Source organism: Lepidochelys kempii, chromosome 3 (genome assembly GCF_965140265.1).
Source record: "Lepidochelys kempii isolate rLepKem1 chromosome 3, rLepKem1.hap2, whole genome shotgun sequence".
NCBI classification, from domain to species: Eukaryota; Metazoa; Chordata; order Testudines; family Cheloniidae; genus Lepidochelys; species Lepidochelys kempii.
Genome location: NC_133258.1, coordinates 154,735,375 through 154,749,094, shown reverse-complemented (window position 1 = coordinate 154,749,094; position 13,720 = coordinate 154,735,375). Strand labels below are relative to the sequence as shown.

Sequence of the window (13,720 nt, the reverse complement as noted above, 5' to 3'; positions counted from 1 at the left end):
TCGGCTGTTGAATAAGATCAGTTCTGAACATTATCAACACTATACCATTTTTCTTTAACCCTGAAACTGTTCAGGAATCCTCCTTCATTCCTCACCTCATTTCCAATTATATCAATGTTCTGCTGGACCTGTGGGACCCATTGCCGTAAGATGGCGAACAATTCAGAAACTGATGTTTTAGGGTTGAAAAGAATTTCTTGGCATGCTGCATCATTAGGATCGAAGAAGGAGAACTCTGTTTTTTAAGAAAAGATATGAAGCATTATATGCACATTTGGGTATTACAATGCTTCAACAATGCATCTACTTTTCAAAACTTTTTTGAGGCAAGAAGTAGGGAGGAGATGCGCAGATTTGAAATTCAGAATCACAAGCAAATTCAGCCTCTTCCCTTAACTTTTTATCTTTTCTTCTCATGGAGGCCTGGTCTACACTTTGTGAAAGCCACGATTCAGCAATCAGTATAGCTGTGTTGGTGCTCTGGGGCCGAGTTTTAAGTTTAGACAAGGACATGCAAGTGTTTGCAACAATTATGCTAACAAAAATTTACCCATGCTTCAGGCTGGTCACAGACTGCTGAATCAAAGCTATTTTTGGGTGCAGACAAGCCCTTAGTAGAGTCAACTACAGTGATGGAACTTGCACCTGCTTATTCAATGTTATGAATCTTCCCCGCCCCGCCCTCTTCCTCCTCAAAAAAAAATAAATCACAGAAAAACCATGCACACATATACATGACATCCAGAAGCACAGAAATAAAGAATAATCAGGATAATAAGGGAAAGGCATTCATTACATGATGTTCAGAAATTCTACTGAAATCGATGGGGGCTGCAGGTACCCAGAACCTTTGAAAAATCTGGCCATCAACCACCAACTTCAGAAAGAATTCTCTTTTGCAAACTTGAAACTCACTTATAATACAACCCAAAATGCAGGCATCAAAGATACAGCCTTCCAGATTAAAAACCTATGCATGGCAATGTATGTCCTCGACGCACACAAGGTAGTAATATGCTGTTTATTAGGGAAAAATTTTAAACCCTGAAAAGAAGAATTTGGATAGCTATGATTATTTGCAGGAGGAATGGAAGCGAGATGTGTCTTACTCAGCCAGTGATTGGAAACTGGAAATCACTGAACTTTTATCACCCCAAAGGCTACTATGGTGCTGCCTTCTAAAAGGTTTATAATGAAAGCACCAAATGTCAACTTGTCTTCCATCAGTTGCAGATATAGGGCTAGCTGGACATAGATATTACTCCGAGTAAATACAGGTCTCACACTTCTGAGACAGGGCTGACAGCGTGACACTGGAGGAGTTGAAATGGTATAAACTACCTCTGGATGCATTGCCACGACTTTTCCCCACAAAGCAAGAATCACAACTTCAATTGGGTCAAGAGATCAAGCAAATGAGGCGCGCACACATCAATATTCTAAAGCTTCTTTCATCACATGTCCCCTTGACTCCAAAGGGAAGAAAATAGAGTAGAGCTTCAAAGCTGTTTATCACTTAGGAATTCTAATTCAAACCCAAATTCTGTCAAAAATCTCAACTCTCAGCACCACTCAAGCCTTGCTTCTTAACACAAGCCACCCTGCACCAACAAATCAGATAGCTTTGGGAATAAATAGAATGTACGCATTATATTTATCCTCTTTCTAGGCCCAAGAAAATCTCATGCTGAAAGCTACCACAGCAAGTCACAAGCAGGCAGTGGGTTAGCCATGATTATCTCCCATGCATCTCCTCCAGATCTCTAAACTGCAAGAAAGCAAATACTCACCAGCAACCACACACCACACAACAAAAACACTAACCCAGGAACCTATCCTTGAAACAAAGCCCGTTGCCAACTGTGTCCACATATCTATTCAGGGGACATCATCATAGGGCCTAATCACATCAGCCACACGATCAGAGGCTCGTTCACCTGCACATCTACCAATGTGATATATGCCATCATGTACCAGCAATGCCCCTCTGTCATGTACATTGGCCAACCCGGACAATCTCTACGTAAAAGAATAAATGGACACAAATCAGACGTCAAGAATAGTAACATTCAAAAACCAGTCGGAGAACACTTCAACCTCCCTGGTCACTCAAGTACAGATCTCTCAATTCTTCAACAAAAAAACTTCAAAAACAGACTCCAACGAGAGACTGTTGAATTGGAATTAATTTGCAAACTAGACACCATTAAATTAGGCTTGAATAAAGACTGGGAATGGATGTGTCATTACACAAAGTAAAACTATTTCCCCATGTTTATTCCCCCCCCCCCCCCCCGACTGTTCCTCACACGTTCTTGTCACCTTCTGGAAATGGCCCATCTTGATTATCACTACAAAAGGTTTGTTTTTTTTTCCCCTCCTGCTGGTAATAGCTCACCTTAACTGATCACTCTCGTTATAGTGTGTATGATAACACCCATTGTTTCATGTTCTCTGTGTACATATATATCTTCCTTCCGTTTTTTCCACTGCATGCATCCGGTGAAGTGGGTTTTTGCCCACAAAAGCTTATGCTCAAATAAATGTGTTAGTCTCTAAGGTGCCACAAGTACTCCCGTTCTTTTTGCGGATACAGACTAACACGGCTGTTACTCTGAAACCTGCTAGGAAGTTGTTTCTCTATTATGTACTGGAAGGCAACTTTTTAATATAACGTAATAACCATTTGGGTAAAAAAAAGCTATAGTATTCTAAACAAATACTGAGGAGAGAAACTAATAAAAAGCGTATACCAGTTCACCAACTATGATATCCATGCCAGTAAACAGTAAAAGGTTTTATAATCCTGACAGATAAACAGCACAACCACCACCATATTCAGGAAGAAAGGATCTGATAGGAGGCTAAAAAAGCAGATCCAATACCCTTGGTTCTTACCCAATACCTGCTCTCTCAAGGCACACACACATTGCTGAAGCTAAGATCTAGATACCATAATGAGGTAATCAGAGAGAGTACCCAAGCTGAGCAGCAATAACTATCATTTTGGTATGGTTATGGTTAAACAGGTGACTGTAAAATGGTATCATTGTACTCATCACAGAGGCTACATAATCTAATGGCTAAAGCATGGGACTGCAAGTCAACAGGGCTGGGTTTTTACTACTAATGCCCTGTGAGACTTTTTGAAAGTCTCTTCACATTCAATGAAAAGAGGATAATGCCCTTCATCGTCCCCTACCTCAGTTTCCCCAAAATCTAAAATGAAAATACCACATGCCACACTTAAATCTCCAATAGAGTTGAGGAATAAATAAATATTTGTTAAATGCTTTGAGATCCTCTGACAGAAGAAGTTATAACTATATTATTGACAGTTCTGCTCACTGGTCCTGATTCTCTTCATTACAGTTTTATAATAGGTTAAAAACAGTGTTTCAGAGTGAAGCTGGAATAAAGCTGGTACGGTAGAGTTCAGACTCACTGTGTGTATTCAAATCTGTTTATTATTTTGATACAAATAAAAGTTATTACTTTTTATTCCTGATAGCTTCATACAGCTCTGGAAGCACGATGAAATTGTTATCTGAATGTAGAAGCATTAGAGTTAAATAATGTACAAACCAGAAAGGGTACAAGTTAAACTTTCAGATCCCAGACTGAGTTTGTGGTGCTGGTAGTAAAAAGAAATTATGTTTTTGACCGGTAAACTGAGCAACTTGTCTATGGAAAGTTAGAGAACAAATATGAACCCCACGACTCAATTTTTACAGAGTCCTTTCAGCATGTAACTGCACTTTAAATAACAAAAAAACAAAACTTTGAACACCAAGTCGTATATAGGGATCTATAAATAACAGAGCAAACCTCCATATTGTTTACATTAGGGAATTGCCTAGAACCCCAAACATGGATCCAGCCTCATTGTGCAAAGTAACAAAGAAAACAGTTCCTGACCCAGAGAGCTCACAATTTGGGTTTGACAGACAGACTTCAACAGGTGGACAAAACAGAAACAAGGTGGTATGGGAGATCAGATGAGGTTACATTTAAACAAAGTTCAGCAGAACAACAGAAGTCCCGCTTCTGACCACTTGCCTAACTAGTGCCAGATGGTGGTGACTTGTGTCCTTTCCCTGCTCTGCCTGCCTCCATATCACAAGAAGATTCTAAGGAAAGATGTAGGATAGAGTGGTGCCTGCCTTTACATATTCAGATGGGAAGTTTTTCCCCCCACATACCGGGTGCAGAATGGGAGAGACCAGGGAGGTACTTGAGGGAGAAGTGGAAAAACAGGCAATCTAGGCCAGCATCACTCGCACAAATGATTGGCTCATTGAGTAAGTAAATCTATCAAAAAGGGTGGGACTAAGTATTGAAAGATATATATTCACATATTAAAATACAACACGTTCAATCCTTCAAACCTTAAATCCCAGATCCTCACACCAGCAACAGAGGTTGGTCTCAAGAACATTAATTCTCCTGAACATAGAATACTACAGTGTTCAGCAGCATGGAAGTAAAATAAAGATGTTATATGGAATCAATGTCTGGGGAAACCAGAATTGAAAGATAGCTTTTCACACCTCCCAAGCACCCTTGATATCTGAAGGGAGGGTAGAGATTTTCTTAAATATTTCCAATTAATCACTAAATCAAATGGGATGATATTTATTTAACCTGTTTCAAATATATAACTCTATTTTCAAAGGATGAATATAAAGACAATTTAATAGTGGAATTTGCCTTTTTGAGATACTATCTTGATGTAAGTGATACTGTTCTCCTTAGTAATGAGCACAATATTTCCAATGGAAGTTTTCTTTCCCACAAAGTCCCACTGTGTGTTTCGAAAATGGAGTAGTTATGGGGCCTCATTCACTAGAAAACTGGTCAATTCTTAAAAGTGATTTTAAAATATTTTCAGGCACTGCACCCGAGTCAACCTGCCAATTTTTGTGGATTTACAGCACTTTTTTTTTTTAAATTTTGACAACTTTCACTTCCGTGTTGATGGGGGAGGAGCCTACAAAAACCAGGGAAAGGTCACGCTGACTGAATGTACAGAAGAAATAGCAAAACCAACTGAAAACAAAGTGCTTTGAAATGCACAAACTAGAAAATAATTTTTTCCACTAATTTAACTTGTAGAAATTTCAGGTATTACTTGTAATAAACTGTAGATACATTTTCAAAGAGAAATATAATTTTTATATTGATGGTATTCTTTTTATCTCACTTCCCTCTCTTAAACTCAGGCACTGCACATGATCTCAAAGTAGTTCCACAAACTCTTGCCTTCTATAAATATACATACCACAGTCCGAAGGCATTGGTGCTGCTGCAACTGAAAAAGTAACTGATGTTTCAGAGCCTGGGAATAAAAACTGATATCTTTCAATCAATGAATCTCCTTCTTGGGAAGGTTCTGGGAGATCCTCTATGGTCATCTTCTAGAAAGCCACCTTAAACAAAGAGAAAAAACCCACTCCAAATACTGTAGGCTACATTCTATTACAATACACAACTATAAACAGTGATTTACACTGAAGTTCATCTCTTTCCTTTTTGAAACATGCAAAAGATTGTAATTATTAAAGTTTTGTGATAATAAGTACAAACTAGTAGCTTGAGCATGCTCCTGGGAACACCACACCCAAGTTGTAATCCTGTCTGTCATGGATTGGCTTTATTGTTTTAGGGAAGTCATTTAAAATCCTTGTCTCAGTTTCTCCATCTGTGAAATGGTCGAAGAGATATTGCCATAGTTCACAGGCATGCTGTAATGTGTAATGTCTGTACACCCTTATGAAAATGTGAAGTGCTAATTATTACTCATCTTCAGCATTCTCATCTCAAGCTTCACCTCCCTTTCCTGCCCCCACAAACAAGAAACCAGTCAATCTACCTGCTCCCTCTCCCAAATATGGGAAGTGTTCTCACCATGTTAATCTTCCCACGGACAGCGCCAACTCTCATGGACTGATTCATTCCTGAGCCTTGCCTAAATTTCCCTGTGCCCCTCCCTGCCCTGCCTGCCTCCATATCAGTTCCCTTCCCAACTTGCCTGCCCCAAATTTTAAAACAGTGTACTTACCGTGCTGTAACCTCCAGTACTTCCAGCCAACTTTCTAAACCCAGAATAACCTAGTAAAAAGAAAAAGAAAAGGAGTACTTGTGGCACCTTAGAGACTAACCAATTTATTAGAGCATAAGCTTTCGTGAGCTACAGCTCACTTCCTCAGATTAAAATCAAATGGCCATACAGAAATAGTCAACAGCATGATTAATTACAGTTTCTATTAGCCAGGCTGCAATCTAGTCCAATCTTATAAACTGAACAGGATCAAATGAGACTTGGTCAGTAAATGTAGAAGAGAATACCCACCTTAGCAAGCACCATAGGAGCTGGCACTAATTCTCCGAACTGAGTCAAAACAACCATCATTCTGCTAGGGTAACTGTGCTACTGGAAATACTATCTTTTGGATGAGAAACTGAAAACCTAGGTCCTGGGCACTCACACTTAAAGGTACCATAACACTTTTTACAAGAATTCAGGTGCCATAACACAAGGGTTACTACTTTCTGCTTCCCTAAACTTCTCATGCAAATGAAATGGTTTCCAATCATGTTTACTTCCTGAAAAGTTAGATATATTACTAAAATACCACAATTTCAAAGTGTTTTCTCCAAAAACAAAAAAACCCACAGAGACATCCCATCCCTATGGATCACTACACTTACTTCTGGCTATTGAGTAAAAACATCTAGCTAGTGACTCTGTAAACTTCTATTCACAGAAAGAGTAACATAATCATCAGTTATATAGTTCTGTCACATATACCAATCAAAAGAACACTAAGGCCTAAATAGTTAGGTGTGAAGTTTAAACAGGGTAGATTCTACATAAAGTTAGTAGATCACAATCACAGAATCATAGAATTGTAAGACTGGAAAGGACCTTGAGAGGTCTTCTAGTCTAGTCCCCTGCACTCATGGCAAGACTAAGTATTATCTAGACCATCCCTGACAGGTGTTTGTCCAACCTCCTCTTTAAAATCTCCAATAATGAAGATTCCAAAACTTCCCTAGGCAACTTATTCTAGTGCTTAATCACCCTGACAGTTAGGAAGTTTTTCCTAATGTCCAACCTAAACCGCCCTTGCTGCAATTTAAGCTCACTGCTTCTTGTCCTATGCTCAGAGGTTAAGGAGAACAATTTTTCATCCTCCTCCTTGTAACAAACTTTTATGTACTTGAAAACTATCACGTCCAGTGGTGAGCTGGAGCCGGTTCGCACCGGTTCACTGGAACTGGTTGTTAAATTTAGAAGCCCTTTTAGAATTGGTTGTCCCGCGAGGGTTCTAAAAGGGCTTCTAAATTTAACAACCGGCCAAAAGTGGCGCCTTAGGCGCCAGCTCCATGGGTGCTCCAGGGCTGGAGCACCCACGGGGAAAATTTGGTGGGTGTAGAGCACCCAGCGGCAGCTCCCCGCCCAGCCCCAGCTCACCTCACCTCACCTCTGCTCCACCTCCTCCTCTGAACGCACTGCCCCGCTCTGCTTCTCCGCGCCCCCTCCTAGGTTTCCTGCGAATCAGCTGTTTGCGCAGGCAGCCTGGGAGGGCTGAGAAGCAGGCGGTGGCTTAGCACTCAGGCCCAGGGAGGCGGACAGGAGGTGAGCTGGGGCGGAGGGGGGGAGGCGCGAGGTGGGCCGCTCGCACCGCAGCAGGTAACTCGGGGGGCACGCAGGGGAACCGCTTCCCGCCCCAGCTTGCCTCCACCTCCCTGGGCCTGAGCGCGAAGCCACTGCTTGCTTCTCAGCCTTCCCCAGCTTCCCACGAGAACAGCTAATTCGCGGGAAGCCAGGAAGGGTGGAGAAGCAGAGTGGGGCAGCGCGTTCAGGGGAGGAGGCAGAGGTGAGCTGGGGCGAGGAGCTGCTGGTGGGTGCTCTGCACCCACCAAATTTTCCCTGTGGGGGCTCCAGCCCCGGAGCACCCAGCAAGTCGGTGCCGAAGGCACCACTTTTGATGTGATCAATGGGGTAGTGGCCGCTCCCCCCACTCCCCCGCAGCTATGCTACCCGGCCTCTAGGAGCAAGAGGGACCTGCCGGATGCTTCCTGGGAGCCACCTCAGGTAAGCACTGCCAGGGCTCCCCACCTCGCCTCCCCGCAGGTCTCTCTGGCTCTTAGAGGCGGGGCGTGGTGGGCACCCACTACGGTGGCCCACGAGACCCTTCTGCCCAGTTCTGGGGGCAGTCAGGGGACAGGGGAGGGAGGTGGATGGAACAGGAGTCCCGGGGAGGGGGGAGCGTCAAGGAATGCAGGGGGTTGGATGGGGCAGGAGTACTGGGGGGGCGGGAGTGGGCAACGACCCCCTCGTGGGGAGAGGAGGGAACCAGTTGTTAAGATTTTGGCAGCTCATCACTGATTATGTCCCCTCTCAATCTTCTCTTCTCCAGATTAAACAAACCCAATTTTTTTAATCTTCCGTCATAGCTCATGTCTTCTAGACCTTTAATCATTTTTGTTGCTCTTCTCTGGACTTTCTCCAATTTGTCTATATCTTTCCTGACATGTGGTGCCTGGAACTGGGCACAATACTCCAGTTGAGATCGTATCAGTGCACAGTAGAGTGGAAGAATTACTTCTCATGTCTTCGCAAAAAGAAAAGGAGTACTTGTGGCACCTTAGAGACTAACCAATTAATTTGAGCATGAGCTTTCGTGAGCTACAGCTCACTTCATCGGATGCATACCGTGGAAACTGCAGAAGACATTATATACACACAGAGACCATGAAACAATACCTCCTCCCACCCCACTGTCCTGCTGGTAAGAGCTTATCTAAAGTGATCATCAAGTTGGGCCATTTCCAGCACAAATCCAGGTTTTCTCACCCCCCCCCACCCCCATACACACACAAACTCACTCTCCTGCTGGTAATAGCCCATCCAAAGTTACCACTCTCTTCACAATGTGTATGATAATCAAGGTGGGCCGTTTCCTGCACAAATCCAGGTTCTCTCACCCCCTCACCCCCCTCCAAAAACCACACACACAAACTCACTCTCCTGCTGGTAATAGCTTATCCAAAGTTACCACTCTCCCTACAATGTGCATGATAATCAAGGTGGGCCATTTCCAGCACAAATCCAGGTTTTCTCACCCCCCCACCCCCATGCACACACACACACACACACAAACTCACTCTCCTGCTGGCAATAGCTCATCCAAACTGACCACTCTCCAAGTTTAAATCCAAGTTTAACCAGAACGTCGGGGGGGGGGGGGGTAGGAAAAAACAAGGGGAAATAGGCTACCTTGCATAATGACTTAGCCACTCCCAGTCTCTATTTAAGCCTAAATTAATAGTATCCAATTTGCAAATGAATTCCAATTCAGCAGTTTCTCGCTGGAGTCTGGATTTGAAGATTTTTTGTTGTAAGATAGCGACCTTCACGTCTGTGATTGCGTGACCAGAGAGATTGAAGTGTTCTCCGACTGGTTTATGAATGTTATAATTCTTGACATCTGATTTGTGTCCATTTATTCTTTTACGTAGAGACTGTCCAGTTTGACCAATGTACATGGCAGAGGGGCATTGCTGGCACATGATGGCATATATCACATTGGTGGATGTGCAGGTGAACGAGCCTCTGATAGTGTGGCTGATGTTATTAGGCCCTGTGATGGTGTCCCCTGAATAGATATGTGGACACAGTTGGCAACGGGCTTTGTTGCAAGGATAGGTTCCTGGGTTAGTGGTTCTGTTGTGTGGTATGTGATTGTTGGTGAGTATTTGCTTCAGGTTGCGGGGCTGTCTGTAGGCAAGGACTGGCCTGTCTCCCAAGATTTGTGAGAGTGTTGGGTCATCCTTCAGGATAGGTTGTAGATCCTTAATAATGCGTTGGAGGGGTTTTAGTTGGGGGCTGAAGGTGACGGCTAGTGGCGTTCTGTTATTTTGTTAGGCCTGTCCTGTAGTAGGTGACTTCTGGGAACTCTTCTGGCTCTATCAATCTGTTTCTTCACTTCCGCAGGTGAAGAGAGTGGTCACTTTGGATGGGCTATTACCAGCAGGAGAGTGAGTTTGTGTGTGTATGGGGGTGGCGGGGTGAGAAAACCTGGATTTGTGCTGGAAATGGCCCACCTTGATTATCATGCACATTGTAGGGAGAGTGGTCACTTTGGATGGGCTATTACCAGCAGGAGAGTGAGTTTGTGTGTGTATGGGGGTGGCGGGGTGAGAAAACCTGGATTTGTGCTGGAAATGGCCCACCTTGATTATCATGCACATTGTAGGGAGAGTGGTCACTTTGGATGGGCTATTACCAGCAGGAGAGTGAGTTTGTGTGTGTATGGGGGTAGGGGGGGGTGAGAAAACCTGGATTTGTGCTGGAAATGGCCCAACTTGATGATCACTTTAGATAAGCTATTACCAGCAGGACAGTGGGGTGGGAGGAGGTATTGTTTCATGGTCTCTGTGTGTATATAATGTCTTCTGCAGTTTCCACGGTATGCATCCGATGAAGTGAGCTGTAGCTCACGAAAGCTCATGCTCAAACAAATTGGTTAGTCTCTAAGGTGCCACAAGTACTCCTTTTCTTTTTGCGAATACAGACTAACACGGCTGTTACTCTGAAACTTCTCATGTCTTGCTTACAAAACTGCAAATACATCCCAGAATGACGTTTGCTTTTTTTGCAACAGTGTTACACTATTCACTCATATTTAGCTTGTGATCCACTATGACCCCTAGATCCCTTTCTCCAGCACTCCTTCATAGGCAGTCATTTCCCATTTTGTGTGTGTGCGCGCAACTGACTGTTCCTTCCGAAGTGGAGTAGTTTGCATTTGTCCTTACTGAATTGCATCCTATTTACTTCAAACCATTTATCCAGTTTGTCCAGATCATTTTGACTTTTAATCCTATCCTCCAAAGCACTTGCAACCCCTCCCAGCTTGGTATCATCCGCAAACTTTATAAGTGTTCTCTCTATGACATTATCTAAATCACTGATGAAAATCTGAACAGAACTGGACTCAGAACTGAGCCCGGTGGGACCCCACTTTGTATGCCCTTCCAGCTTGACTATGAACCACTGATAACTACTCTCTGCGAACTGTTTTCCAACGAGTTATGCACCCCCTTATAGTAGCTCCATCTAAGTTGTATTTCCCTAGTTTGTTTATGAGGTCATGCGAGACAGTATCAAAAGCTTTACTAAAGTCAAGATATACCACATCTACTGCTTCCCCCGCAGCCACAAGGCTTGTTACCCTCCCAAAGAAAGCTATTAGGTTGGTTTGACATGATTTGTTCTTGACAAATCCACACTGACTGTTACTTATCACCTTATTATCTTACAGGTGTTTGCAAACTGATTGCTTAATTATTTGTTCCATTATCTTTCCAGGTACTGAAGTTAAGTTCACCAGTATGTAATTCCCCAGGTTGTCCTTATTTCCCTTTATATAGACTGGAAGTATATTTGCCCTTTTCCAGTCCTCTGAAATCTCTCCCGTCTTCCATGCTTTTTGAAGATAATCACTAACGGCTCAGATATCTCCTCAGTCAGCTCCGTGAGTATTCTATGCATTTTTGGAAGTCAATGTGTATACCTCTTATATAGGAATTTATGATAAGGGCTCCATATTTGTCACAGAGGTCGAGGAAGTCATGGATTCTGTGACTTCCTGTGACCTCCGTAACTTCTTCAGTGGCCAGTGTGGCTGGCCCCAGGGCCAGCTGTATTGGCCACTGCTCTGGCAGCCCCAGGCAGCTGGCCCCGGAGACTACCTAAGCAGCAGCCTGTGCAGCTTGCCCCGGGAAACACCTGAGCAGCAGTCCCAGGGGTAGCAGGAGCAACTTGGTGGCTCCCAGCAGCAATCCCGGGGCGGCCAGGACAGTGATCCCAGAGCAGGAGTCCTGGGGTGGCCGGGGCTCCCGCCTCTGCTGCAGCCAGAGTGGCAGCGGGGCCTCCGGAGCTTCCCACCACTGCCGCTGGTGCTGTGGGCCCCCCACGATTCAATCAGGGGTATTTATGGTATAAGTCGTGGACAGGTCATGGGATTTTTTGTTTCTAGCCCCTGACCTGTCCATGACTTTTGCTAAAAATACCCGTGATTAAATCATAGCCTTATTTATAATGTATTCATCACTGATGTTTGTGCACCTTCTAATGCAATCTCTACTATGAAGACTGGTTGTAGGGCACTGGACTCAGAAATTCACTTATTCAGTTTGTCTGACAGAGCTAGAATTTGTTGAGCTTCCGGGCCCATTTGTTATTATTAAGATTCATCTATTTATCTAGGCTTTTTCCTGAATGAATGGAGAAGGAACAAGTGGGGGGTCACTTTTGACAATGTATTATTTATTAATGTATCTATTGTTGTTTTATGCATACCACACATGCATCAGGCTAGTCGGGCTTCTTTTGATGACTCCCTAAATAAAGTCACTGCCTTGTTTGAGAGGCCCACACTGCCAGAATGTTCTCAGACCAATCCACCTTCTAAAATATTAAATTGTAAGTTTTTAAAATGGATTGAAGATGTTGACCTTAAACCAAGTAAAAACCTTTTCTCCTTCAGCACCAAGCACAGTTCATTGCTGGCTGCCATGTTCTCAACTTAGATCTGAAGTGGACTCACCATTAAAGACATTTATCAGCAGCCAATAAGGGCAAATAAGTCAGAACACATTTTAAGAGGGAGGCTGCTTTATAACCATCAAGAACATGATAGAAAAGCAAATCTCATATTTACATCATCATGATGGCCTATAAAGTCTGGAGTGAAAGATGTTGGTAGGATCAGAAAGTTGGGGGTCTGTAGAATCGTGGACTTTAAGGTCAGAAGGGACAATTATGATCATCTAGTCTGACCTCCTGCACAACGCAGGACACAGAATCTCACCCACCCACTCCGGTAACAAACCTCTAACCTATGTCTGAGCTACTGAAGTCCTCAAATCGTGGTTTAAAGACTCTGAGGGACAGTTGAGGAAATGAGGAAAGAACTGCTGTCACAATGTAAGTTGTGGCTGAAGAAAGTTTTCAAAGGACAATGGGAAATATCATTGCATATGATAGGAAGAATTAAGGAGTCATCAGGTGGCTACAGGAGAGCCTTGAACGTTGAAAAGCAAGCATGGATTTCCTAACCTTTGCAGGTTAAGAATAAGAACAGTGTCTTTGCAAATCAAAGGAGGGTCAGGTAGAAGACCTTGTCTTTACACTGAAGAGTGAGATTTTTGGTGCACCAGTGCTTCTGTAGTTGACAATCTTTTATCCTAAAGGTTCAAAAGTACCTGTTGGATGTGGGCCTCTGGAAAGGTGGGTAACTGAAAGCATTTATAAGGGGGAAATTGGTTAGGAGATACATTAGAATGGTGCTAGAGATTTTTCAGGCAAAACTTACTACATGTGCTTTTATTTGTGATGGCAAGTGTACACAATGAACCATCCCTTTGCCTAAGAATTCTTCTATTGTGAGCAGGCAGGATATCCAAGCACTTCAGGGAGCAAGATTCTTGAAAATCCTGCCTGCTCTCTGAAGAATAGAGGGAAAAGTACAGTGCAGAAAGCCATCATGTGAAAACTCAACACCTTGGATGTTAACTGGTTTCCAAGCCAAGAAGCTGGGCCTTCTTGCAATGTAGTACCTCATATCTCAATGTCTGTACTTTGACCCGTTAACCTTTTACCCCCAATCGGGGTATTGGAGATTATGTATTCCTTACACCATCCACT

At 43.3% G+C, this 13,720-nt stretch overlaps 1 protein-coding gene across 2 annotated transcripts in view; it reads right to left on the bottom strand.

Annotated features, from left to right (window-relative positions):
• The window catches only part of CLIP4 (CAP-Gly domain containing linker protein family member 4), a 65,438-nt gene that overhangs the window by 48,975 nt on the left and 2,743 nt on the right, over window positions 1-13,720 (bottom strand). For both annotated transcript variants that reach the window (XM_073338632.1, XM_073338633.1), the window contains exons 2-4: window positions 6,062-6,111; window positions 5,282-5,429; window positions 96-235 (exon numbers count right to left, since the gene is read on the bottom strand). In XM_073338632.1, the coding sequence (XP_073194733.1) occupies window positions 96-235; window positions 5,282-5,414 (273 nt within the window). In that variant the 5' untranslated portion in view covers window positions 5,415-5,429; window positions 6,062-6,111. The remainder of the gene's footprint in view (window positions 1-95; window positions 236-5,281; window positions 5,430-6,061; window positions 6,112-13,720) is intronic.